This window comes from Hyperoodon ampullatus (genome assembly GCF_949752795.1).
Source record: "Hyperoodon ampullatus genome assembly, chromosome: 13".
NCBI classification, from domain to species: domain Eukaryota; kingdom Metazoa; phylum Chordata; class Mammalia; order Artiodactyla; family Ziphiidae; genus Hyperoodon; species Hyperoodon ampullatus.
In genome coordinates this window covers 18,926,480-18,945,720 of record NC_136926.1, presented here as the reverse complement: position 1 = coordinate 18,945,720, position 19,241 = coordinate 18,926,480, and the positions used below count along the sequence as shown (strand labels likewise).

The window sequence follows — 19,241 nt, the reverse complement described above, 5'->3', positions numbered from 1 at the left end:
GTAAGATAGAAAGATATGATCAGAATTCAAAGGTTTCAGGGCGCTTCCCTAGAAAAAGGCAGAAAATTTGACTAGTTTTAGACTTTAAGTCATGTAAGTATGTTAAAATTAAGGGTAAACACTAAAAGAGAATATATAACTTCCAAAAAGTGTATGGAGTGGGAGGAAGGTGAGTGGAATTTTAAAAACTCATTCAATATAAGAGAAAGAGGAAATAAAAAGAAAAAAAGGCAAGAAAAAGCATGAAAACTAGAAAGCACAAAATAAGATGGTGGAAATAAAACCAACCATAAATCACAAACTGCAGTAAATATGAATGACTTAAACTCACCTGCTAAAAGACGAGGTGTTTCAGATCAGATTAAAACCAGCTATAAGACACATTTACAAAATAATAATACAAAAAGGCAACTAAAGGAGGGGAAGGGATATAAAAATATGTACCAGGTGGTTATACTAGAACAAATAGATTTTAAGGTGAAATGCATTATTTAAGATTACATTTTAACATTTAAAGAAACAATTCAGAGAAAAGCTTTAGTCACTATGGACAGGGACACGGGTTCGAGCCCTGGTCCGGGAAGATCCCACATGCCGTGGAGCAACTAAGCCCATGTGCCACAATTACTGAGCCTGCGCTCTAGAGCCCGCAAGCCACAACTACTGAAGCCCATACACTGCAACTACTGAAGCCCGTGCACCTAGAGCCCATGCTCTGCAACAAGAGAAGCCACCGCAATGAGAAGCCTGCACACCACAACGAAGAGTAGTCCCTGCTCGCCACAACTAGAGAAAGCCCGCGTGCAGCAATGAAGACCCAATGCAGCCAAAAATTTTAAAAAAAATTAAAAAAAGAACCAGTACTGTAACTCCATACATCACTGCCCACCCAAAATCAATCAGTAAATACCAAAAATAATAGGCCCAGATGGTTTTATAGATGAGTTTTCCCAAACATTCAAGTAAGAAATCATCTCAAACCAGTGTTCCCAGAGAATAAAAAATAAAGGCGCACTGCTGAACTCACTACATAAGGAATGTACCACCTTGATATGAAGGACAGTGTAAGGAAGAGAAACTTAGGCCTATGTGACATAAATATTGATGCAAACTCCCTTCAAAAAAGGAGGGGGAAAAAAAGCAATGCAAGTTCAGCAGTGTGGGTTGTTCTCAAAAAACACAAGTAAAGTGAAAAGACAAGTTGCAGATTGGGAGAAGATTTTATATCTACGTGTGTGTATGTGTATATACACATACACACACACACACACACATATATATATATGTATGTGTGTATACATAAAATATATACCTGACAAAATCAACAAAAAACTTAACAGAATAAGGGGCAAATGATATGAACAGGGATCCACAGGGAAGGAAGCCTGAAATGATGTATGGAAAGTACTCCATCTCACTGGTAATCAGGGAACTGCAAATTAAAACGATAAGGTAATATTTGACACCTATTAAAATTGGCAAGAATTTAGAAGTCTAAATACAAGTGCTGGCAAACATGTTTGGAAAGAGGAACTCATAAAAACTACGCACAGGAGAGTATCCTGCTATGATTCCTTTTGAGAGCAATTTGGAAACAATTGGAGCTGAAGTTGCCCACCCCTCAGCAATATCACTTCTCGATGGTCTGTGCGAGAGAAACGCTCCCATATTTTGCACAAGGGTATTCATGGCAGCACTGTTGGAAACAGTGAAAAAAGCAGAAGCAATGTAACTTTCCTTTGGTATGAGAATAAATATCACTTACATAAAAGTTTAAAACATACAAAATAATAGTCTATGTTATAGGTACATACACATGTAATAAAGTACAAATATATGATACATACCAACTTTGAGGAGACAATTACCTCTGGGAAAGGAGAAAAGATGGAAAGGAGAATGGTATTTTAACTACATCTGTTATGCTTTACTGTTTTCAAAAAAGGGAGATACGAAACAAACATGGCAAAATATTAACATCTATTTAATCTTGTAGGTGAGTACATGAGTGTCCTATTATTTTGTTTCCTATTTTAAAAAAATAATTAAAATATAATAAAGTTGAGAAACACACCAATGTATTGTTATTAATTTACATTAAAAAAAAATCTATGGGACTTCCCTGGTGGCCCAGTGGTAAAGAATCCGCCTTGCAATGCAGGGGACGTGGGTTCGATCCCTGGTCAGGGAACTAAGATCCCACATGCTGTGGGGCAACTAAGCCCGCATGCCACAACTACTGAGCTCACGCACCTCAACTGGAGCCCGTGAGCCGCAAACTATAGCGCCCACGTGCTCTGGAACCCACGTGCTGCAACTACAGAGCCCACGCACCCTGGAGCCTGTGTGCCACAACTAGAGAAGAGAAAACCCACAAGCCACAACTAGAGAGAAGCCCGCGCACCACAGTGAAGATCTTGCATGCCTCAACAAAGATCCCACGTGCCGCAACTAAGACCCAACGCAGCCATAAATTAATTAATTAATTAATTAATTTAAAAATCTAAAAAAAAAAACCAAAAAACCTTTAATCCCAAGGAAAAAAGTTTTTCTACCTGAAATGTTTTATTGTATCTCAGGGTCTTTGCATTCTGAGGCTCACCCCAGCACACCCCATCTGGCATCCTTGATGGCAGAGTATAGTAACTGAACTCTAAACATCCAAGGACACCAAATAATTTTTTTCAATCTGGGCTAAGAAGAGCTTTTGCTCAGATATACAGCAATTTTGAGGGGACTCTGGAAGTACATTAATACTAGTTGTTCTTAATTATACTCAGAAGCTTACTAAATGAATTTTCTTTTTAAGGATAAAATTATACAACCCTGGCCAAAAGTAAATAGCTACTCACCAGTATTCTTCAATCAAGTAAAATATCTGAGAATAGTAAGAAGCATTTCTGCCATTCTCACCTCAGCCCCGACAAGTCTATAGCACAAAAGTAATAAAGAGCCCAACACTTTCATGGGAACTTGAATGTACTTTAAAAGACAACTGCCACTTATTTCCCCCCTTTCTATCAAAAACAAGTAATTAGTAATAAAAATCACTAGCGCTTTCAGAGTGCTTATGTTACATGCTAAGAACTGTATGACAATCTTTTATGTGCATTATCACAACTACCTTCATGAAACAGCAACTCTATTATTCCCACTTCCTAAATAAAGAAATAGGAACAGAGAAAACCAAGAAGCAGAGATCTAAAATATCACTGACAACCCTACTAGGTTTCTACAGAGAAAGAAAATTTCCACTATGCCATGGGGTTGTGAAAAAGGCACAAGAGTAATGTTGAAATTAGTGGCAGCTGGTCATCAGAAACACAAGTTAATAAAAAAATGATACCCTGCAAACAGCTGCTTCCTCTGGTTATAACATCATCATAAATCCTTACAACAAATAAAACAGGGAAAGTAGCATCATCCTGCAGCACAACAGAAAGGGAATCGACTAAATGTCTGACAGTGATAGAGGAACAGAAAGAAGTATGAGAAAAAAAAATGCCGTTTTAAATGTGCAATGATGGTTTTACACACAGGGTGTGCTCCACACACAGTCAAGTTATCAGCTGCTGTGATTCCAAGGGCTTGCACCTCCAAATAGCTTCTTACCCATAACAAAATCAAACCCAAAGCACAACAACATATTTCACCCATAAGTATGTATCTTTAAAAGGGCGGAGCTGGGTAATTATAAACTGCTGAGAGCTCAAGTCCATGGAAACTGAAGGAAACCATACAATAACGGCCTTATATGGTAAAGATGAGGGCACATCACTTCTGAAAGTCATTTTGCCCTGGGATCTAATGAGAATGCATTTCTCATTCATAATCATGACACATCCTCATTTATCATCCAGTGACTAAACCAAGGAATCCATGTCTAATTCTAGACTGTGAAGGACCATTCAGAAAGACATCATTGCAAGTCATGGTGACAACACGGCTTACCTGCACGTCTAAGCAGCAAATTTAAATGAATGCCGAGGCTGGGAGAAAGACTGACAAGAACTTAATAACAGCTTTTAAAGTATCTTTTTTGGCTGAACAGTGATTTAAGAAGTACTCATCAATTTCCCAAGGGTTATATATAGAATAATTTCATTTACTAACAAATCAGTCCACTGTTTCATTAAGGATGCACCACCTCAGTTACATCATCTAGAATATTACTACTTTGCTAGTATGGAATTGAAAGTTTAGCTGAGACTAGCCAGTTGGAGGTTCAGATTTCTTGCTTTAAATAATTATTCAAATGTATTGATTACTTACTAGTTATCTCGATCACATGCCATAGAGCTTTTATTGTACCTCTCTAGCTAAAACTCCAAGTGATGAGAATTACCAGCAAGTCAACTCAAGTGGCGAAAATGACCAACACCAAGGTTCCCAAAGGCTCTGGCCCAGACCCCAGTTCATACGGTTGTGGGACACTGGTGAAATAGGTCAGGGCACTGGCTTAAGGACTATTATTATCTAAAAGATCCGGTGGCCTGCAGGAGGCCCAGCAATATGAGCCCCAGGGAAAATGCAGCCTCCAAAGTGTGTGTACAGCTGGCACGAGGGAGAGGTGTGACAGCACAATTTCCATGTGGCGGCCCAAGCTGAGGTTGATGGCTTTGACATGTTCTGGCTAGCAACCCTTACGGTGGCAGAAAACCACCTAGACACCGGCACTATCATTCATTTTGGGTATGGGGAAGGTCCTCAAAAATTTCAAAGCAGCCAAAAGCCTCAGCAGAGCTCCTGGAGACTGATGCTTCAACTAAGCCCACAGAGTTAGGCAATACTCTCCTCCTACAGGCTTTCTTTCTTCTTTTTTTTTTGGGGGGGGGGTGGTGAACAATCAAAATTTAAGCATCAGTAAATACATATCTTTGTAAAACTGCTCTAAGAAGGAATGTTTATAATTTTAAATAAGTTGGCAAAAACATTTCCTCCTTAGGCATACAAAATTCAATGTAACTCTTATGAAATGATATTTCTAGTTGTAAAGGTATTTCCCATTAGTTTGAATAGGAAACCTCAACTGCTTCCATTTACATCAAATAGCGTATTTTATTATTATTACTATTTTTTTTTTAAGTAATTTTATTTTACTTGTTTATTTATTTTTGGCTGTGTTGGGTCTTCACTCCTGCACGCAGGCTTTCTCTAGTTGCAGCGAGCGGGGGCTACTCTTCGTTGCGGTGCGCAGGCTTCTCATTGCAGTGGCTTCTCTTGTTGCCGAGCACAGGCTCTAGGCACGCAGGCTCCAGCAGTTGTGGCATGCGGGCTCAGTAGTTGTGGTCTGAGGGTTCTAGAGCGCAGGCTCAGTAGTTGTGGCACATGGGCTTAGTTGCTCTGCAGCATGTGAGATCTTCCCAGACCAGGGCTCAAACCCGTTTCCCCTGCATTGGCAGGCGGATTCTTAACCACTGCACCACCAGAGAGGTCCTATCTTACTTATCTGTCATATCTCCTTTCAAAAAGGAATCCATATTTAGGAAGCGCACTCATCCCACACGCCGAAGACACTACCGTTCAATCAAAAGAATTCTAATATATACAAACAGACATGTACAGAAATCTTCTCATAGATGTTTCTATAAAGGAGTTCCACCCTGGGATGTATTTTCAAGGAAGCTAATGGCGTATTTTACAGGTGCAGACATTTTCACCCTCCCAAAGTCTCAAAATACAACATTGGGATGCTTCCCATATGACCTTTGCATTAATCATTCAGAATGATTGTTTCTTAGTGTAAAACAGAGCCCTCACATGGTAATTGTTTTCGATCCACACATTAGCTCACTCAATATTAGATTGAAGATACTACCAAACTGGTGCCAACGAGGCTCAATCTAATAATTACTGGTTCCTTCCAAAAGTAACATTTGGTTAAAGCCACATAACACTTTACCCAGCAGGCTTATTCTTTCTCACAACTAACATACGTTTCCACAAAATTAAAAAAAAAAAAACTCCTATGGTGCCAAAAAGTGACACCCGTTACTTTTATCACTCAAATCAAATATTCCCCTTTAAGATGCTCAGGGTATTCCACATACAATGTCCTTCTAGTTTACACTGTGGATTCAGTCCTAGAAACGCAAGCTGTTCTGGGGCGGTGGGTTGTGACCGCCTCCTAGGCCATCTCCCTCAGCTAGTCCAGAGCAGGAAGCTCCCAGGACCTCCCTCCAAACTTCTCATCTGCATTCTTCTTATAATCCAGCCACTTTATAATCCATTACTATAATCTGAGCTTATTATCCAAACTGGTTACACCACCCTCAGATGTAAGGCCCAAACAGCCTCCACTCCACCCCCCATCCTGACTCAAGGAACAAAGATTTTCAAACTGTTCATTCCCTACTTTATATTCATACAGGTTTTCATTTTAGGAAAAAATGCTGATCAAAATCACTTGATGTGCCCAAAGTTCAGTAACTTTATCATATTGTCCATACATTAAAAGATCTTTTCAAAGGCACAGATAATACCTCATTACTGGCCTTGGAGTAATACCCTGAGAATTCTTGAACCCTCCGCAAGGAGAACGGTTAAGTCAAACATGTGCTCGGAAGCAAAGGAAAAAGTTTGCAGCCTGGGCATAAGGCCTCCATTCATATTGTGCAGAGTCCAAAGGAGTCAAAAAAGGATATCTATTGAAGTGGGTTTTCCTTTTTTTTAACTTCCTTTTTCTTGGAACAGTATTATTTATGTGGATACATGTTCCACTGCAATCTCTTCAGGTCCTGCTCCCTCACAGGGAGGAGCTACAATGACAGTGGTCGTGGCACAGGGGAGAGACTGGCCAGAAGAGCAAGACAGGGACCCCTGCAGCCTACCAGGAAGACTGATGCACACAATACAGGGCCTGCTGACAGGCTGGTCACCAAGAGTGACAGCTCGTGGCCCAGGAATAAAACATTCTGAGGAGGTTTTACTTTAAGGGAACCAGAAACGCCAACCCTGAGGGTGAGAGGAGGTGCTCTGGAATAGAACATAGAGATTGGGTTACCGGGTCCTGGAAAGTAAGCCAGCCGCCACAGCTGCCAGGGAGAGGCAGCATGGTGCTGAGAGCCCTCCCCTGCCTGTGAGTGAAAAGGAACAGTCTTTATGGGCACAAGTGAAAATGCCAAGCAAACCATTTTGGCATCACAGGTCCTCTTTAAAAACTGGGTTGAATAGTGAACAGACCATTTTAAAAGTCCATTAGGAACTTGAGGGCAGTTACTACAAAACTATGGATATTTTATTATCACAAAGCAAAAAGGTGGAAGAGTTGGCATTTCCTTACTCAACCACACCTAAATACACAACAGCAAATGGAGAAGCTCTATTTCCTAACTTCCTGACTTAGCAGAAAATTTATAAAGCAAAAACCTCATCAATGCAGACAAGTAATTCCATATGATCCCTCTGGTCTGAGAACAAAGAAAAACCAGGAGCCCAAGATGAGGTAGAACCTAGTCAAAATACAATTCAGCTCGACAGGAAAAACTGGAAAGCAAAAGAACTATCGAACTAAGTACAAATATAGGAAATTAAAACAAAGCATTTAATATCCAAGCAGAAAGGAGAGTAACTTGTTGCCTAACCCTTGGTACTGAGTGTCATCTCCAATGACATTGGAGATTCCTCCCATGGGACCCTTGGTGAATGAGGAAAAGCCCCAGAGCTACCCCTTCCAATCCCAGTTCTGCACTGGTTTACCCACAAGCCTCAGAACAAAAACCCACCCTTCTTGAAGTGGGGATGAAAAACAGAAAAATATCACAGCTCTCTCTGTTTTTTTTTCTTTAGGCAAATGCCTTGGGCTGCACGGCCGAGGCAACTCACATCTTGCAGTGGTTGTAAACAGCAGGAGGACTGGAGCAGAGACCCAATTCAGTAGCCTGTATCATTTACTCCCGACTTAAAGCTCAGCCAGAAAGGAAACCCAAGTCCCCGTTCCTCTGAGAAAGCCAACACGTGCTGTGCTCATCACTTGCCCTCCAGGCTCAGCCTTCCCTGGACTCAGCTCAGGTCCCACCCCCAACTAGCATGGAATTCAACTTGGTGAGAGCAGAACGTTTACTACATATGGTTATAAAGAGGCTTCTGGACAAACGGGGACAGCAGAAAGCTGTCCATTGCACCTGGAGTCTATTTTATTAGAGTAATCAGTATTCAGAAACCTGCTCTTCGCTGCTTCCCTGACTTGGGTCATCATCACGTTTATACAAGGTGGCTTCTGGCAGCAGCACTTGCCCATGTGCTCAGCTCAGACTCACGCTCCAGAAAACCAGGAAAGAGTTAAATGTTCTTTGCACTTGACTCAGTGGCTTCCCCTCACCACACACTCCCAGATCCCACCATTCTCCGAGCCACGCAGCCAATCAAAGCAAAGGAAGGAAATGATCCTGGCCGGCTGACAGCCCCAGCGCTCTGATGGCCATATATGGTAAAAACCACTGTCAGAGCCCTGTCAGGCCTGCAGGCCGGCTGCTGTGGACATATCAGTGAACTGCAGCAGCGTGAGAGGCTGGCCAAGGAAATGCACAAAGGACAGGCTGCCTGCTCATCTCCAGGGGAGGGGGTAGGAGGAAGGCAGGGGAGGGGAGGGGGGAGCCGTCATCTGCCAGGGCACACTCTGAGTCACAGCCACTCACTGTAATCAAAAATAGCCCCAGGGTACGTGGTAAGAGTCCTTCTGCCAGGACTTTGTGCTCCATTGTTAACTGGGGGTGAGTAGGGTGTCCCCCTCCCATCACACACCCCCCCACAAGACTGTGGAAAACAGTCACTGGGAGCAAATGAAAAGGTCCTTCTGTGGCGCTTCGTGTGGTAATGAGGCCGTGCAGTGCTCGTGGGGCTGGCAGCTCGGAAGTAATTTGGAAGTCATTGTTCTGCACCTGGTGCCCCCCACCCCGCATCCTCCACTGCCGTCCCTGCCCTGCCTCCCGGCCTTTCACAGCCCACACAATTGACAGTTAAGGTGCTCAGGGTAGCAGACAGACAGCATCTATTTCAGGAGGCGGTGAATGGGCATCCCAGGACACATCAGGACACTGGCACTGAATAAAAGCCCCTGCCCATCACACCAAAGCTACCCTGTGCCAGATGTCCACATCTGTACAAAGGGCTACTAGCATCGCCACCCTTGTCCAAAATGGGGCACCGCTATTTGTGGGAATGGAAATTGCCTGTCAGCAGCGTACAGTAAGGGGGAGGCACAGCCAATGCAAATCCAGCAGGTGCTGGCAGTAACTGGGGGTCACAGAGAAAAGCACCATCGGGAGACTGCCATTTCTTTTGAACTAGTCCATGAAAGAAGGCACTTATCAGCACGGCGCCTGGCACTTAAAGGAAGCCCTCAATGATGTGAGCTGCTGCGACTCCATCACTGCCACTGTCTACTCGCAAGGCATGGTAGAGACCAAGCACTTTCCAAACACTGAGACAATTCTCCGAGCTGCCAGAATCAGAGCCCTGACAGGCTAGTGTTTTTGTTATTAAGCCTTCTAATCCCAGAGAAAGAATGCAAAGGATTAAGTGTCAATTTGACCACGGTTTCTATGAAAAAATCTTTCACACTCAGTGGGAAAAAAATGTTAATCAAAAATGTACATGTACAAACCAAATAAAGACTCAGAGACCTAGGTTCTAATCCACGGAAGACCCCACAGCCCCGGGCAGTCACTCAGCCTGAGTTTCAATTTCTGCAACTGTAGAACAGAGGTATGACAGCCACCCCACTGTGTGCAAAAACTAAGACATCATATATGAAGGGGACCCTCCAAGCACATTCTGATGTCACTTTGCAGCCTTACTTTTATGAATATAACATGAAGTCACCGCCTTTTCCTGAAGCGGAAACAGTGGAAAGATGCCATGTAGATCCAGTTTTAACAAAAATCCTAAAATGCAGAGCAGTGCTTATCCTGGTTCTTCTCCATATAACGATGAAGGAGAACAGCAGTTTTGTACTATTTACACTGGAAGTGAAGGAAAAAAAGAGCCAAGAAGTGTGTACTTTTTCTACCAAAAAGCTGTCCTACAGCTCCTCCCAATCCCCCTCCAGTCAAGCATTCCATCTCTCCAATAGGAGAAGAGGCCATCCCAACGCAGAAAGAAGGAATGTGGCCCCCCTCGTTCCTCACCCTCCTGGGAACAGAGCCCCTCTTCTAACACCTCAGTTTAGTGAGTTGCTTGGGCTCCTCTTCCGTTTCATCCCTGGCTCCTCCTGCACTCAGGAGAAACCCAACTTCCAACAGGACCTTCTCTGTGACACCTTCCTTGAGCCTCATTCAGAACTCATCTCCCATCGCTGCGTCAGAGCCCTTCGGACACAGACAAACCTCCCCATTGGAGAGATCGAGGTCAACTGTTAGCAAAGCGTTTTTAAGAGCAAGATTCGAAACAGGTCCTGGCACAGAGCAGGTACTCAAATGTCTGAGAAATAAGTATGTGAATGAATTAATGTAATTTTTTTTTTTTTTTTTTTTTTTTTTTTTTTTTTGTGGTACGCGGGCCTCTCACTGTTGTGGCCTCTCCCGTTGCGGAGCACAGGCTCCGGACGCGCAGGCTCAGCAGCCATGGCTCACGGGCCCAGCCACTCCGCGGCATATGGGATCCTCCCAGACCGGGGCACGAACCCGTATCCCCTGCATCAGCAGGCGGACTCTCAACCACTGCGCCACCAGGGAGGCCCTAATGTAATTTTTTTAAAGTACTGTTTTAGATTTCATTTAAGCTTAAACAACAATTAGCTCTTCATAGAGCTTTGGTAATATTTCTGATATGACTACTACAGAATCCCTCAATTATTCATTTAAGATTTATTATAGAATGCTGTATACCTATATGTATGTATCTAACGATACAGATTTTTTTTAAAAGGAGAGGTGGAAAGAGTGTTTAAAATTATCCGAAGGCCTTTTAGGCCGCTCTGAATTACTCATTTATTTGTGCATTGTGCGACCTAACATTACTGAGTCAAGTGCCACATCCTGAGAATACAACTGACCCTTGAACAACACGGGTTTGAACTATGCAGGTCCACTTATATGCAAATTTTTTCCAAAAAATATGTACTACAAGATCCACGGTTGGTTGAATCTGCAGATGCAGAACCATGGACACAGAAGGCCAACTGGAAACTTATAGAGAGACTTTCAACTGCCAAGGGGTCTGCACCCCTAACCCCTGGGTTTTCAAGGGTCAACTGTACATGTTTTAGTTATCACTGCTGCTTAATGAGTTACCCTAAGATTTAGCTACTTAAAACGATAAGCATTTCTCATCTCACACAGTTTCTGTGGGTCAGGAGTTCAAAAGCAGCTTATCCGGGTGGTTCTGGCTGAGGGTTCTCCTAAGTCAAGGTGTCAGCTAGGTTTGCAGGATCCACCTTCAAGATGACACACTCACGTGGTTGGTAAGTCAGTGCTGGCTATTGGCGGGCGGTCCTGTGGACCTCTCCACAGAGCTGCTTGAGTGTCCTTACAGCATGAAAGCTCCAAAAGAAATAGTCCTTACAGCATGAAAGCTCCAAAAGAAATAAAGTAGAAGCCATATGCTTTTATGACCGAGTCTCAGAAGTCACATTCCATCAATTCCTCCCTATCCTAGTGGCTACACAGGTCAGCCCTATTTAATGTGGGAGGGAACCACACAACGGCAAGACACAAGGAGGCGAGAACCATTGGAGCCCACCTTGGAGGCTGCTACCACAAGAGAGTAAGGTGAGATGCTGGAGAACCCTACCATACACCCATCCATTTTGTATCCTCCATCCAAGCGAAGGTCAAGAGATCAAGAGCATATAATTCCAACCACCCTCCCGTTATCTGTTATGTGGCTAAGAAAATAATTACATTACAATGTGATAATGCAGCCTGTGGTACTAGTGGCATGAGGCAAGCAGCTAAGGAATCCCAAAGGATGATTTCCACTGTCTCAGCAAATTGGAGATAAAATTTGAGTTGGATACTAAACATCAAGAAGGAGCACTTAGAATACTGACTGAAATGAATCAAGATTTCTTCCTCAATAAATTTCTTCTTCAATAAATATGACAGAAAAATACTCTAAAGCAGCCCTTGTCAACCTGGGTTCTGTGAAGGAATTAAGTCCTAATGCCCTAAGGCAGCTACTTTATGTAATGGATTAATTTCTCTCCTATCCATCTATAAGGCTTAGCTATGTCCCTTTCTTGAGAAAACTAAGAAAATATTCACTGAAATGATTTTCCGTAGGGGGGGCTGAATTCTTTCACAAAACTCTAGTTGAGAAAGACTACAAAATGAGTTGAAAAGACAGTTCACAGACATAAATAAAGCAAGATCCCAAATATTCCCCCACACAGTTCTTAAAATATACGGGAGAAACATAACTGTGTATAAGGCGGCACCTCACAGCTACACCAGAGGAGCAAGAAGAGAGAGGAGACAGTGACCCAAAAGGCTGACGAAGACTTGGCCACACCCATCCCATCATGGCCCAGAGCAGAGCTGCTCTCCTAGGCAATTACTGGGAAGATGAAATTAGACATCACTCCAATCCTCCAAAGTAAGAACAGTCAAGGGAGGAAGGGAGAAAGCGATTAGGGAAGACAGGAGCCCTCCAATTTGCATCCTCCGTCCACGCGGATGTTAAGACATCAGGAGCGTAGAATTCTAACCAGCTCCCTCAACCCTTGCTCCAGGTTCACTGTGATCTGAAGTTTTAGTGTGTATGTGCACGCCTGTGCCCACAGACATCTAACATTGCTATTTGTAGGAGCCACCGTGGCTCACAACAGGGATGGGAACGCCTTGGTCTCACATCACGAGCGTGGCTCCTGCACAAGGAGAGGCTCGTTCGTGCCCTTCGTGCCCGAGTGGTAGTGCACAGGGGGCTGGAACCTGTGTGCTCCTGACGAGGCAGCTTGTGTAGCTGTGGGGAGAACGCAATGGCCAAAACCACAAAGCCAACTTCTGTTCAACAAGACTGATATTATTCATCCTATGAAAGACCAAAGAATAAGAAAATGTACTAAGCCACACCTTGAGAAGTCATGACTGAACAGCATGCCACAGCTTGAGGGAAGCATTACAAAAGAAACCCTGAATCATGTGGGCTAATCTAAATCGCCCCACCTCAGGGCTGAGCACTTTCCGTATTCCTCCAGCAGTGACCTCTTAAAATCCTACTTTCTCTAATAAAAACTTTCGAACAAAAACCTCATAAACCATACACTTAAATAAATATATATTCGTTCCTAAGCTTACCTCTTGCTGTGTATGTGTCAATGTATTTGTCTCTACCACTCTTTCCATTTTTAATTTTAAGTCCTGGAAGACAGAGACCATGATTCTCCTGGAATCTAATCATAAGCCTCATGAGGTTGCAATAATAAGTCCTATTTACTGCTGACGCTAACTAACTTTGAAGAATTCATGGAAGGCCATGTTTTAAAATGGGAGCCTTTCAGAAAGAGTCACAATACATCTTAAGATCAGTACACACATATTCAATTTTAACATGGACAGAAGGCCCCAAAAGCATCACTAAAACCAACCTGGCTGACTATAACCAGGAAAAAAAAAAAAGCAGCGGGGGGACACAGACAGACAGACAGACACAGACACACACACACACACACACACACACATACACACTGCCAGAAGTCTCTTGAGATAGTGATTAAAAACCATATCCAGGGCTTCCCTGGTGGCGCAGTGGTTGAGAGTCTGCCTGCCGATGCAGGGGACACAGGTTCATGCCCCGGTCCGGGAAGATCCCACATGCCGCGGAGCGGCTGGGCCCGTGAGCCATGGCCGCAGAGCCTGCGTGTCTGGAGCCTGTGCTCCGCAACGGGAGAGGCCACAACAGTGAGAGGCCCGCGCACCACACACACACACAAAAAAACCATACCCACCTCCTTAAGTTCATGTTTAGAGAAATCCTAGACTGCTATCAACACATACAGGAGCCCAATACACACCCAGAGCATCATTTCCCACAATCTTCATTTCAAGCATCACTTCTTATTATATGTGGGTATTTGGTTTTTCTTTGCCTTTAAACAAAAGCAGCACCTCATTGTAAAACTATTTCAAAGTTGCCAAGACACTGAAGTTGTAGGATCTCTTTTCCAGGGCAGAGTCCTGTATTAGGATCAATGGGTTCACCATGTACTCAGGTCTCCAATGTTTTTGTCCTTCAAGGCTACACTTCTAAAGGTGAGATAAACACCGCAGTACCAGCAATCTCCTGGGGGCCGGGGGGTGGTCAGGAAACTGACCGCAATGAAAAGTAGACGCAGTGCTCCTGGAGAGCGAAGATGGCACCGGGCAGACACTCAGTCTACAGACGATCAAACCACACATGCATTAGTCAAAGAACAGTGAAGACCTCGTACCATATGAACAACGAAATATCTGTAGAAATGTAAAACTTACGATCCTTATTCAAATATTCATTATTATACTAAAATTATAAGGAAATAGATATCCAGAGGGCAATCAGCCCTTTAAAGCAGGCAGAAATGTAGGTTTTCTGACAACGTGGAACATAGTTCTATTTTCTAAAAGCCTAGATAGTAAGTAGTCAAGGGACAGGGTCTTATGAAGAAAAGAAAGGTGGGTGTCTGTCACCTGACACTTCGGGGCTCCGGGCTAGGCCCTGCCATCACAGCAGATCCTTCTAAGAGCTCCCAAGACACAGAACTGTCTACAGGAGCCACAGACCACTTTTCTTTGCTGGGCTCAGCCTTGCCCTTGGCGGAAAAGCAGCCACGAGTAAAAAGGCATCTACTTCCCAAAGTTACGTGTTGGCACTAGGGAGGGAAAAAAAAGGGAACAACAGTGTTTCCTTTGCTGAATTTTGGGTAGCAAACCACTTTTTTTTTTTTTTTTTTTACATCTTTATTGGAGTATAATTGCTTTACAATGGTGTGTTAGTTTCTGCTTTATAACAAAGTGAATCAGCTATACATATACATATATCCCCACATCCCCTCCCTCTTGCATCTCCCTCCCACCCTCCCTATCCCACCCCTCTAGGTGGACACAAAGCACCGAGCTGATCTCCCTGTGCTATGAGGCTGCTTCCCACTAGCTATCTGTTTTACATTTGGTAGTGTATATATGTCCATGCCACTCTCTCACTTCGTCCCAGCTTACCCTTCCCCCTCCCCGTGTCCTCAAGTCCATTCTCTACGTCTGCATCTTTATCCTGCCCCTAAGTTCTTCAGAACCATTTAGAAAATCACTTTTATATAGAGCCCCTCACGTTACAGATAGAGATATGGGAGAGCATAAGGACAGAGGGACATATCCACGTCTCACCACAAGTCGGGGACCAAGACAGGATTGAACCCCCGGCTCCAGACCCATGTTCCTTCCTCGACGCCACACTGACCCTAAGGGCTCAATACACACACTCTAATACACAAAAATCCCAGAGTACGTGTGAACCCGTTGATTATAAAAGTCAATAACCCCAAGTACTGACCTTATTTCCAATGGGTGTCACTGGGCTTAGTTTATGCCAATGTCACCTCCTCCAACACAAACTAATATTTAAGGAGTGGAGCCACACAGACTGTATTATAAGCCTGGGAAAAAGACAGACCCTCGAGGCTCCTCCAAACACCAACGTTTCGTTCAAACATGATAATTTCTGAAGCAACTTATTCTGTCCCAATTCCTATACAGCTGGTTGAAGAACAAAATAATAAAACCTATTTATTAGGTATTGGTCACTTAATGCAACTGAAAACCAAAGCATAAGATCCAGTTAGCTTAGGACCTGCACACAGGGCTCCCTTAAACAGTATAAATGTAACTCTAAGTTTCCCATGGTTTGTGAAAGCAAAGGTGGACTCACAGAGCCTTTTGTGAATGTGGGACTTGAAGAGAACTGTCTGAACTTGGAGGAAGATTAGCCGTTCAAAAGTTTATTCGGGGCTTCTTAATTGGCTTATTCTCCTTCTCTGAAGCAAAAAGTCGTAAATTTATCCCTCTTGAACTCAGAAGAGATCATGGTACTTCAGTGCCTGACCCTGGCTGACAAGCTGAGGCGAGGTGTCTTCTCAACTGGCTGCCATAAGACCCACCACTGAGAAGTCAAGTTTCCAAACGCTCCTTGCTCTTGGTGAACAAATCGACTAGAAAGTCGTGGAGATCAAACGTGACTGGCATTGAACTCCAACCCCCACTCCCAAATCAGGTAAGTACAGCTACAACAGTGTAATGTATTGTTCACCACTGAAACAACAATCTCCTCCACAAAAGCAAAAGTATCTGAGTAGAAAATTTAACTTCAATTTAATGAAAAGATTCTCCTTTAAAACATGATTAACAACTTTGCCAATAAGACAGTACGTTTGGAAACGTATGTCAGATTTGTTCCCCAAAGGCATCCATCTCGTCTGTAGTGAGATGGTTCTATTGTGTAATATCACATCAATCCAGCCACTGAGATACAAATCAGATGTTAAAATAAAACAAGTTAGTCATGAGCATCTGAGAGAATGAAAAGTACAAGAGAATTGGAAGTTTTCCCAGCAAGAGTTTTCCTAAGGAAAAAACACCAAAATACAATACTTTGACAGAAATTCATGTTACTGTAACCACTTTCAGAATCACATGGTCCATTATGATGAGACATGCCTCTACTAGGCATGGCTCCGACTCAGGGAGACCCACTGTTCCCAGCAGAGTGGAAACAGCTGTAACATGACCCAACATCTGCATCCTTATCATTAGGGCTCAGGACTCACCAATCTTATTTTCCTCCTAAAAGCTAATCAGAAAATGACTCTTTCGTGCTTCCCTGGTGGCACAGTGGTTGAGAGTCCGCCTGCCGATGCAGGGGACACGGGTTCGTGCCCCGGTCTGGGAGGATCCCACATGCCGCGGAGTGGCTGGGCCCGTGAGCCATGGCCGCTGAGTGGGCGCGTCCAGAGCCTGTGCTCCGCAGCGGGAGAGGCCACAACAGTGAGAGGCCCGCATACCACAAAAAAAAAAAAAAAAAAAAAACCGAAAATGACTCTTTCCAAGCTCTCTCTTCATGGTGTTTCCCACCCCCCATTATTTGCAATTCTGGGATTTCCTGTTAAAGGTAGTACAGACTTTCATCTACAATTTTCAAGAATAGGCAGAAAATTACAGATCTCCAATCTTCTCTCCCATACTGGAGAGGGCTGTCTGGAAGGATAAAGTCAGGAGAAGGGAGAACTAGGAAGCCCAGCGGGTTCAAAGTCACACAGAACCACTTTCAATAAAGAGCCTTTATTTCCACCGCTTGTTAACGCTGTTTAGATCCTATGCTGAAACCTACTACTGTCCAGACTTGAAATCTGCATTGTTTGGGGACATTTTCTTGAGCCCTCATCCCATTTACCATTCAAAACCAAAAACAAAGCAAAACCAAAAAGTCTGAGTCCTCATGACCTCACACACAAAAAAGATTTTCTTATAATCTTATCAATTTCTGCCCATTTAAAAACATAACTGTTTCTAAAATTGCACTTTTGGGAAAAACTTTTATGAAGAGTGGATGATTATGAACCAAATCATAAAATTCCTGTGCCTGTCCATGCTCACAGCATCACTATAAGAATCTTTTTCATCTGTAGAGGGCACACCCAGAACAGAATTTGCCATTCTGTTTAATGATTCTCTGTCAGAGAAAAACTGATGTGGTTAGTAAAGCGTGTGGAACTTAAGCTCAATTACATCCAAGTCTAATGGTCCTAGAAATCACACAATGCTTAGTGACTATCAATCTCCAAAATCAATCTATTACAGACTAAACAGAGATTACCGGAGGGTGTCTCACAGGATGGAAAGTCAGATGACTTACCTTGTGCAAAGGGAGTACAAGGAACGCTCCTCCCCCACTCGCTTCTATGATTATGGCAACGAATCTGGGATTGACAGCACAAAAGGAACTATCCCAGGTCACTCGAGAAACCCGGATATCATCGTAACACTGGTCGTTTTTCACCGCTTGTCCAAATACATGGCGAAACTTGCTCTGTCGTACCACTCGCCTCATCGTGTCTGTGGGAGAACAAAAAGTATATTAAAATCATGCCCCCGAGTGAAAGCTTTACTTTTACAAATGAAAAGCTGAAAAAAAAACAGAATGGTATGGCATTTTGTCTGCTCTCCTAAAATGTAGCCAAATGGCAAATCCAAATTTCCTTTAGCAGCGCATACCCAGAGAAAACTGCAAAATGTGTCAGGGCAAGAATGACAAAGAAATGAAAAATTCCTAACTCATGATCCAGAAACAGCTCATCAGTTTTAATTTCAAGAGAAAGATCAAGGTAAAGAATGAAGGGAAATTAGCCTTTCAGAGTTGGGTGGGAATGGAAAGACAATCCACTCTAACCCGCCCTCCCCTTCTACAGACAAGGAAACTCCAAAGTGAAGTTACCTGGTAGACCTGAAACTGAGGAATCCTTCCTCTCCCAAATTATGATACTGTGGCTTTTTCCTCAGTCTGCCGAGGTAATTTTTCCATTTTTCAGCTTTTTCTCCAGACATCAGCTCTCTAGTCTGAGAGCGGAGACTGCTCACGAGTGTTTCCACAAGACCAACTACATGCAGTGGAGAATCCAACACAAGCAAACCACCCTTGCCTTCAAGAGGCTTCCAACACAGGCAGGACAATCAGAGCAACTCGGAACCAAACTCCTGGTGCTGACTGCTACCAGGAGTCTGACTGCTACCATGGGGCAAAAGCCAGGTCTTGGAAAAGAGTGGCAAAAATTTTAATGGAAAGTAGAGACGAGGATGACAAGAGGTCTGACGCTAGCACACTGGACCTCTTCGACAGCAAGAAGCGAAAAGCAAGGGGTTGGGCTAAGAGGCTGTGATGGTGAACCAGGCCTGAGAAAGGCCTGGAGTGATCCCGGCAGCGGCAGTGAGACAGAGGAACAGAAAAACTCAGGGAGGGGAACAGAAAAACTCAGGGAGGGTAACAGAAACCAGGATGTCAGAGCTGATCACTCACCACAGCCACTTCCCAAGTAAACCAGAGGGCCTAGGGGACAGGAAGTGACACCAAGCTGGTGTTCCCAGGCTTCCCCATGGGTCATTTTGGACCTCAACTTCCACTGGGTTGTCCACCTGACATGTGCACTGACAGCGTTCAGGCTTTAGGATCAGCAGCCCCACCTGCCTGAGGTCTCCTGGGCTGCACCACAGTGTCCTCTTCCTGTCTGTTAATGCCAGGACATTCCATTCACGCTGGCTAGGGAGGAAGGAGCCACGGGAAAA

At 43.7% G+C, this 19,241-nt stretch overlaps 1 protein-coding gene across 1 annotated transcript in view; it reads right to left on the bottom strand.

Moving 5' to 3' along the window:
• Positions 1 to 18,017, bottom strand: part of CORO1C (coronin 1C) — a 51,156-nt gene extending 33,139 nt beyond the window's left edge. Inside the window, exon 1 of the mRNA XM_079716985.1 lies at positions 17,818 to 18,017. Coding sequence (XP_079573111.1) covers positions 17,818 to 18,012 — 195 coding nt within the window. The 5' untranslated portion in view covers positions 18,013 to 18,017. The remainder of the gene's footprint in view (positions 1 to 17,817) is intronic.
• Positions 18,018 to 19,241: the final 1,224 nt, after the last annotated feature.